General features: G+C 39.6%; 1 protein-coding gene across 1 annotated transcript; it reads left to right on the top strand.

Moving 5' to 3' along the window:
• The first annotated feature begins 1,629 nt into the window (after positions 1–1,629).
• On the top strand, positions 1,630–8,363 carry asb1 (ankyrin repeat and SOCS box containing 1). The gene is given in 6 exon segments (XM_034134139.1): positions 1,630–1,796; positions 1,798–1,843; positions 2,488–2,626; positions 5,727–6,029; positions 6,644–7,026; positions 8,045–8,363. Coding segments are annotated over 6 exon segments (1,047 nt in total). The 5' UTR covers positions 1,630–1,751; the 3' UTR covers positions 8,176–8,363.
• The last annotated feature ends 592 nt before the right edge of the window (positions 8,364–8,955 follow it).

The following is an 8,955-nucleotide window of genomic DNA, read 5'->3' as shown; positions in this document are numbered from 1 at the left end:
GTGAAGTCCTTGTGGCGTCTGGCACGGCCGAGTCACACTCAACGGGACTGATTTCTTTTGAAGCCCAGTCCAACATGACATCTGAAACATTTCCCTTTCTTTTTAAGACCCTTCAGAAACATTAGCAGTAACTTTTTCTCTGGAAAGCCGAGAAACAGCTGCAACACACACAAAGCCCCTTTAACAACTATTAAGCTAGATTTGGACAGATCATTTGTGACGCCAGTTGGAGATTTAGCTGAAGGCCTCTAGCAGAAGGCATGGACAAAAGATGCTGGCCTCAGTCTCAACAGGTGGATTAAGATAAGACGACACACCGAACCGTCCATCCAATGTCCATCTGCGTTTCCCTTAAACTGACTTTATTAAAAAAAAGGCTCAGTTGATTCTTGCCTTTTGAATTTCACAATGGATCACGCTGCAAATGATTGACAGCACCTTCCACTTTTGTTGTTATTCTGATGTTAGTTTCAATCACTTCTGCAACACATGGCCAGGGTATGAAGAACCTCTCGGAATTCTACAAAAATTAAATTACTATTAAATGTTTATTTTTCTGAGTGTTGCAAACATTATGATACATTTGGGGCTCTACTATGCTCATTTTCAGATTTCATATTTGTATTTTTTGCCTCTACTGTGACATGGTTCCATGCTTTAATGTTCATCAATGAAACAGCCATTTGTTTACTTCACTGGAAGTCTGTGCAGCTTGTCCACTTTTGCAGACACGTGGCACTTTTGACCTCTATGTATTTTTAGAGCACCATTTAAAGGTTCATCTGTCACCAAGCAACATAAATCCATGGCTGCATGCCTCCCTGGTGTACGTTACCCACCCAAGAAAATTGACTCCCCACAATTGAACAGCGAAAAATATGGATTGAAGAACATGTTAGGCCTACATTGTGCAGGTAGCCAGATTTATTAGAAAATAATACTTTGTGTGAACAGGATTTACATTATACACAAGCTGTAAGGGTTAATTCATCGCAAGTCCTTTCCATTTTGGTAGTGCCCTTTGACCTTTAAAGTGTCCTTCTGGCACATGGGCTTGAATCATGAATCTGCCACATATAAAAACTCATTGTAATCTGCCTCAGATTTAATATACATATTTTGGATTGTCCTCTAAAACCCTCCCCTAAATTATTCTAAATTCCAATTTGTTTCATCACAGTCAGTTTTGAAGTTGCATTAACAGTTTATCCTCTTCAGTAAGTTATTAGCCTTCTACAAAACAACCACAATATGTCTATTTTTTTAGAATGTAAAATTAAAACATAACATTATAATACAAATAATACATTTAAACTAAATACATGAATAACATGTTCTTTCCCTAATATTTGGCATTGCGCTTTAATTACGGCTTATCTTATAGTTATGTTTGGAAAATAAAATTGGAAAAATAATTGTACATGTATCACGGGAAATATTGCTTTAATAAAACGATCATTGTTTAAAATTATTCAAATGAACATTTCTAAATAATTTGTCTACGTTTATAAGGAGTTAAGAATAGTTTATTTATAGATTACCTCCCTGTTAATTAAAGTGACACTTCCCCTTTAAATCCGCGCAGCTGAGCGCAGTCAGGAAGTTGAGCATTGACGTCACCAACACGGTCACGCTTGCGTATGTTGATGTCTGCTGCCTGACTCAGCTGGGTTTCTCGTGTTTGGTGGGAACCGGGGTCGTTCTCCTCCTGAAGCACTGGTTCCAGGGCGACGGTGAGACTCTTCAGCAGCATGGCCGACGCTCCGGACCCCGAAGAGCCGCCCAGCAACAACACCCCCCCCCCTCATCACTGTGTCCGACCTGCCCAGTGCCACTGCTGCAGGTAACATGTCTCATGATTCATCAGTCCTCTCAGGGGGCAGGGGCCTCCATGTGCACATAAAATAACAGCGAGACCTCTCTGAGCATGGCAGCAATAACAGAGATGGGCTGTGGCTGGGGGTGACTCATGGTAATAAGGTGTGGTCCATGGAGACAGTAAACACCAACTGTGTCTGCCAGCTCTTCGATGTTGTCATAGCGCTGCAAATGATACAAGTAATGGATGGATTTGAACAATGTATGGAAGACCATTTCTGCCAGTAAAAGAAAAAAATGGTATTGACACTTAGCCTTGTGATGAAAGTCTTTATAATAATACATTTTACAAAAAAATGACTTGGACAAGTAAAGTAATTAATATTTCTTACAACTAATTGCTGTTTAAAAATTGTTTGTTTTAAAAAAATAATGACATGATATTTCAAAATTATGAAGTAGTAAGAAGAAGGAGAAACTGTCTTATAGTCTACATACAATTGTTTCACATATTGTGACACTGTGCTATATTAAATTTGATTTCGATGAAAAAGGAAACCACCTTAACTTATTAGGTTTTTAAAAGATAATACATTGTAGAATACTAATTTCAGTATTTCTCCAGCAATTGAACACTTTCTGCAAATGTTATGTGTGTGTCCTCACCAGGCCGTAACCTGAAGGAATGGCTCCAGGAGCAGTTCAGCGACAAACCTCTGGAGCAGGAGGACCTGCGGCTGCACAACGCAGCCTACGTGGGAGACCTGGACACCCTGAGGAACCTGCTGCAGGAGGACAGCTTCAGACGGTGGGAGGGGCTAATAGTTGTGATATGAGTTTATTACGATTTAATTGTAAAGCCCTTTTTTTTTAGTAATCATTTTGTTTTGTTTAGCACAAATAAGAGATCACACAAGGATAGTCATGAGTGAAGAAACATATTCATACACTTTTAGAATATCTTGTGGATTTAGGAGAAATGTCAAAAAGGCAAGGATAAGTGGAACACATAACATATGATACAGTATGCAGTGCACACATATGATAGTATGATACGTTATGATCCAAAATATAAGCTATAAAAGTATGATAATAAGCCCTATAATATGAGAATGATGAACTAAGTGCAATACAAGTAAAATCTAGTATACACAGTAACACAGTGTAGACTTGATTAAATCTGTCTGCATTATTGTTTTTGTTTTTTTTCACATGTCTCCAATTGCTTTTATATTTCAGACTTTATAATGAAAATACACCAAAAATATACCAATTTGGAAATTCTGCATTTGACATTGCTCTTCTCATTGCATATTTGTACTGCAAATCTGGCAGCTTTTGTCCACAAAGTCAATATGTGCCACTAAGTGGTTTGTGGTTTCTGTGTGTTGGTTTTTTTCAGTAGGCTTGCTGAGTGATAGCCTTAGAGAAACAAATGCTGCATAGAATTTGGCCCTACGCATCTCTACCACAAACAGTCCAGCATAACACACACCATATGCTGGATACTTTTATCCCAGCCTTTAACCAAGGGTGTCCTATTTTAAATGTGTGCATCATGTCCACAGTGGCACTAGGCGTAGTGGCCAAACAGTGGTTCTACAACTTCTGGGTCAGTCACGGGATGCAATTGGGACCAAAAAGACATTTACCATTGACTTACATTGGGAAAGACACCTCTATAAATGAGCGTATATATATTTTTTGGCAGGTTAATCAAATATCCAGAACGAAAACTTGAATTGCCCTTGTTTAAACCAATAGGTCCTTAAAGTTCTAAACCCACATCTAGAGTTATTTTCCCTCATCCATTAATTTGACTGAGCTGAGACCGGCTGTGATGCTGCAAATGGAGGCGAGGTTTCAGGAATACTCAAGTGTGCATGCTCCATTGGCACAAAGGATGCAAAAGATTGCCAGAAAATCCCTGAAAGATTTGGGTAATTTTGAAAACAAACATACCTGAGGTAAAAAACAACACAATGTCCTTTTTAACTTCATGTTGTTCACGTTGTCACAACTTTACTAAAACACAAAAAGAAAAGACAGAAAAATCCACTCAAGTGTTGCCAGAATAACAGGAGGACACCGGTGTTGTTGACACCGCGTCTACATTTCGCCAAAACTATCAGTAATAAATCTTATAAGTGCTATTTCCTATGCTACAAATAGACAATTAGTTTCAATTACTTAGGCACTAAAGTGTCACTGAACATTATACATCGCTGTCATGAACTTAAATAACACATTCAACATAAGAAATAACAATAAATTCAATCACCGTTTCCAGCGCGACATCACTGTGAGGGGATGGCGGAAATGACAAACAGGTAAACAACAACGTGCAGCTTAAATGTTCCCCACGGAAAAAAGTAACTTAAAATAATAAATGAAACAATCTCATAGAAATAAAACTCACAACTTTTTACAAATTAAACATTCACAAACTAATAATTATTCACACACATTTTGATTGCCGTAACACATCCATGACCCTAACACATCACTGGTTTATGGATACTTTGGACACAGGTTGGGAAACGTTGTAATGTTCATAGAGCCAGAGACCATTTTGGAGTGGTCACTCAACCCCAATCCCACAGTGGTTGTGTGCAGCACTCCACACCAAGCCAACCCATTATTATGGGTTTAGGGCAGTTCATCTCCATTCCACATGGTTTACAACATGCTGTTTTTTCAATAAAACTCTTTATATTTCATTAGGTTCTCCCTGCCCGGCCTATTCCAACTTGCCTGAGGCAGCAAGTAGTGTTAAAAGCACAATATTTTTGCAGGTATCTGTAAATGTTTTATTTGAGATTACCACACAGAAATGATATTTTAAAGACTTTGGCAAGTTGAGTGTTTTCAATGTGTGTATAGTCATTGGCCTGATTTTATTCTACAAACGTTTATCAAACATTTTAAGTGCAAGCACAATATTTTTTATTATTATGTGTGATGTATTATGCCCTGTCAAAACAGGCTTACAAGTCCAAATTAATTTGAAAAAGAGACCAGGATAGAAACCTAAATGACGTTCAGGCATTTATATTAAAAAAACGTTCCTATCTGTCATTGTTATTTCACCAGGACAAGGACATGTCTTGATTTTGAGCAGACATTTTAATAAATATAGAGAATTAATATAAAAGTATTTTTATGTTCCTCTTAAAACTCATCAGAAAGGACATGAAAATGTGATTCCTTCACAATTTCTTAATTTGCGTAATTTGGAAAACCTCCTTTTCTTTGTTTAAAGATCTGCAAAACTTAACATTTCATTGTCATTATCGTGCTTGATTTGAATATATGTTTGTAATTTTTACTTTTAACAAGATATTCTTTTAACCTTTTGAGAGCAATTCAACAGTTTTATCATTTCAGATTTTCTGGATCTAATCCAAATTACCCTGTACAGCCAAAGTGTTGTTCTAACCTCCTTTGAAACCCTGTCACCCTAAAGTAATTTAAAGGGGCCCTCTTAGGCAAATGTTTAGGTTCATATTTGTATTTTGTGCCTCTACTGTAAAATGTTTACATGCTTTAATGTTCTTAAGGTCTTTATTTTTGGTTAGCTGGCCGGCTATCTTCCTGTCCCTTATCACGTACAATGTCTTGGAGTGCAAGCCAAGCGAAGTGTGAGTGTGATGTCGTCATTATGTTACAGAAGTAAACAAAGGAGTCCAATGGATGTTTTTCAGGCAGGGGGGGGGTGGCGGGGTTGTAGGATAGCAACTCCCTCTTGAGGGTACTTTTGGATTTTAGCCTTTGCAGACCATTTACATGCACAAAAACCTATTTAACACACTACACAAAAGGGGGAAACCCCAACAACCATAAAAGGGCCCCCTTTAATATAGAACAAATAAAACAAATAACATGTCCCTTCCCTCCCTTGGTTCCAGGCGTATCAATGAGAAGTCTGTGTGGTGTTGTGGCTGTCTGCCCTGCACCCCCCTGCGGATCGCAGCTACAGCGGGACACGCCGCCTGCGTGGCCTTTCTGATCTCTCAGGGAGCCAAGGTGGACCTGGTGGATGTTAAAGGTCAAACAGCCCTATACGTTGCCGTGGTGAATGGTCACCTTGACTGTGTCCGGATCCTCCTGGAAGCCAAGGCCGATCCCAACGGGAGTCGGCATCACCGCAGCACGCCGCTGTACCACACTGCCCGGGTGGGCCGGCTGGACCTGCTGCAGGAGCTCATCAGGTGAGGCTACAGGAGGAGAAGTCTAAAACCTGGCTGTAATGGAGTGTGATTTGGGGCTGGGTAAAGCAAGCACAGCTATTTGTATTTAACTTTTTTACCCAGTATGCTGAGAACGGGATTTGTTTTATTTTCTCTCCTACTGCTGAGAACTGATGACTTGTGGTATTTTCTCCATTCCAAAACCCCCGTCTTTGAATCTTTTCTTATCTTTTATTTGGGGAGTTTTTGTATTCAGTCTTGTGTGTATCTGTCAGTCTGGTTACAGCTAATCCAGCGTACTACTCAACACATCAGCTTAATAATATGTGTTTCCTGACCAAGGAATATACTGTTTATGCAGTGGATTGCTACAGGGGGAACCTTTTCATATACTATGTTGCTTGTCATTGAATTTGATTCACTGATTTACTTTGCATTTAGTTCTTAACTTCTTTCATTTTTCCCAGAATGCACAAAACCTGGGGTTCTGAACAGACTGAAGAGACATAATTTGTCAATTGTACCCAGATATTTTTTTTATCTAGACACTTACCTTGTCTGCACATTATAATGGCTGGATTTAGCATTTGTTGTAAAGTATGCCATCTGAAATATCATAATTTCCTTCTGTCCAGGTTCAATGCTGATGTAGACATGGACCACCAGCTGGGCCCCCGGCTCCTCTTAAGCGCTCGAACCCTCAACACTCTGGTGGTGTGTCCTCTCTACATCAGCTCAGCCTACCATCACCTCCCTTGTTTCCGGCTGCTGCTGCAGGCCGGCGCTCAGCCTGATTTCAACTACACAGGGCCCGTCTGCCAAGAGGCTCTGACCCGGGGCCTGGCCTCCTGCCTGCTGGACGCCGCGCTGCGACACGGCTGTGGGGAGGACTTCATCCACCTGCTGCTGAACCACGGGGCCAACCCGCACCTCGTGCCCTGGGACGGATCAGCGCTGGAGGCTCCCAATCGGAGGGAGGTGGATCCGGAGGCGCTCAAGGTCTTCCTGGAGGCCAAGAGTGAGTACATTATTGTGCAGGCATCAGTGAGGTCCAATACTGCAAACAAATACATTTAAAAGCAAGGGTTTAATACAAAATGATACAGTAGGTTCTTAAGGGGAAATGGAGGCGAGTGCTGTTTCAGGATGATTGATGATAATCACAAGAATCATTTTAGATGAAACTAGATTTTTACTTGATATTTTTTCAAATTAATGGGTTTTGAGTGGTGTTAAATACTTTTTTTGTCATGAGCTGTTGCCTCTACACCACCCAATAATCGCATAATATCAATACCGATAAATGTTTTACATTTTAATAGAAATGTTGAGCATATTGCATCCTGCAGGGAGTTTCCTTTAATTGCTATGTGACTTTTTGACTGGAAAATTCCCTTCTACAACCCTCCTATCATTAAATGACTTATGTTGCATGTATGTTAATTGGCTTGCACTAAAGTTACTTTATTTGATATGCTATAGTAGAAACAGGTGTAAAAATGATAAATCGCTAAATTCTATTCAAGTTTCAAGGTCCTGCTATTGTGCATACTGTCGCAGCACTTTAAACGAGCGGTGCCATTGTTAATGTTATTATTAACACCTGTAATGCCTGCTGGGAAAAAGGACCATTATGCACATTGACAGAAGTTGTTCCAGTGTATTGCCATTTGGTTCAATGAACATAAACTCATAAGTTTCTATAGTAAATCTTTTTTTTTTTTCATGCGATAGTTAATACTGTGAGGCATAACATGCGTCTTACCATTTATTGACCCTAACCCTAACCCTAACCCTGACTGGAAACGAAAAATGTATAAAGTTTCAGATTCAGATAATCCAGTGATAATAAATCAAACTTGAATGGCATTTGGGAGAGCAGACCTCCGCCAAGGCCAACGCTGCATTCAAGTGCACACAAGATCTCTTTGGTGTGTTAATACATTTGTGTTCAATCTTTCACGGTTAACATGAACCTGTCTTGTGGTTCTGCTGCAGTTGCTAAGGAGACGGACCTTTGCTTTGTCTCTCCTCAGGATGCCCTCGCAGGCTGACACACGTGTGTCGCATCAGGATCCGCAGAACGATGGGTAAAAGTCACCTAAAACACATACCCTCGTTACCGCTGCCACAACCCATCAAGAACTTCCTGCTTCACCAAACCTGACCTCCTCTTTCGCAGGCTGCATCTCAAGTCGGTTATTTTAATTTCCTCGCTCCTCGGTCCTCGGTATCACCGGAAGTTGATTTGTCTGCGCCATCTTGAGTAGCGTCCCATGGCGCTTATTTCTGCAGGAGAACCGAGGATCGAGGATCGAGGAGCGATAATGGAGGAGCGATAATCGAGGAACTACCAGACCATCCTCCGATGAAATCCTCAGATACTTGCCCCGCCCCCTTACTGTGTATCGCTCACTGATTGGACGATGCAGCGCATGCACTGATTTCCCAGCGGAGTGAAGAAAATACATGAAACTCACGAGAGTCACTCCTCAGTTTATACTGTGTTTTGTTTCAATTAATGTATAATTTAGTTACAAATATGTAATATATCTGAACAACAAAGTGGTCAAAAATAATTTTATTCATTTATTGGAAACATTTTCATGATCGCTTTTTTCGTTTTACATTTTCATTTATTGTCATTTCCATTCAGTCAGTCATTAAGTGCTATTTAAAATGTTAATTTGCTACATATCCACACAAACAAAGAAAGTGTGCAATCCAATGAATGTTAATCTAACTGGGTTTTGATAGATAACATATCTCTTTTTCTTCTCTCAATTATTTTATTTCTATTGTGCACTCTAATCAATATTAATCAAACTATTGTTCTTTTATACATTTTAAGAATGGCGTTTATCTTTTTTGAGAATGAGTTCTTATTTGATTTGATTTATTTGGGTCTACAACAGATGATACAAATGTTTGTGTCAGTAAATGTGTA

The sequence above is a fragment of the Trematomus bernacchii genome, unplaced genomic scaffold, assembly GCF_902827165.1.
Source record: "Trematomus bernacchii unplaced genomic scaffold, fTreBer1.1, whole genome shotgun sequence".
Classification (NCBI taxonomy): Eukaryota; Metazoa; Chordata; class Actinopteri; order Perciformes; family Nototheniidae; genus Trematomus; species Trematomus bernacchii.
This window is presented reverse-complemented; position numbering and strand designations above follow the sequence as displayed.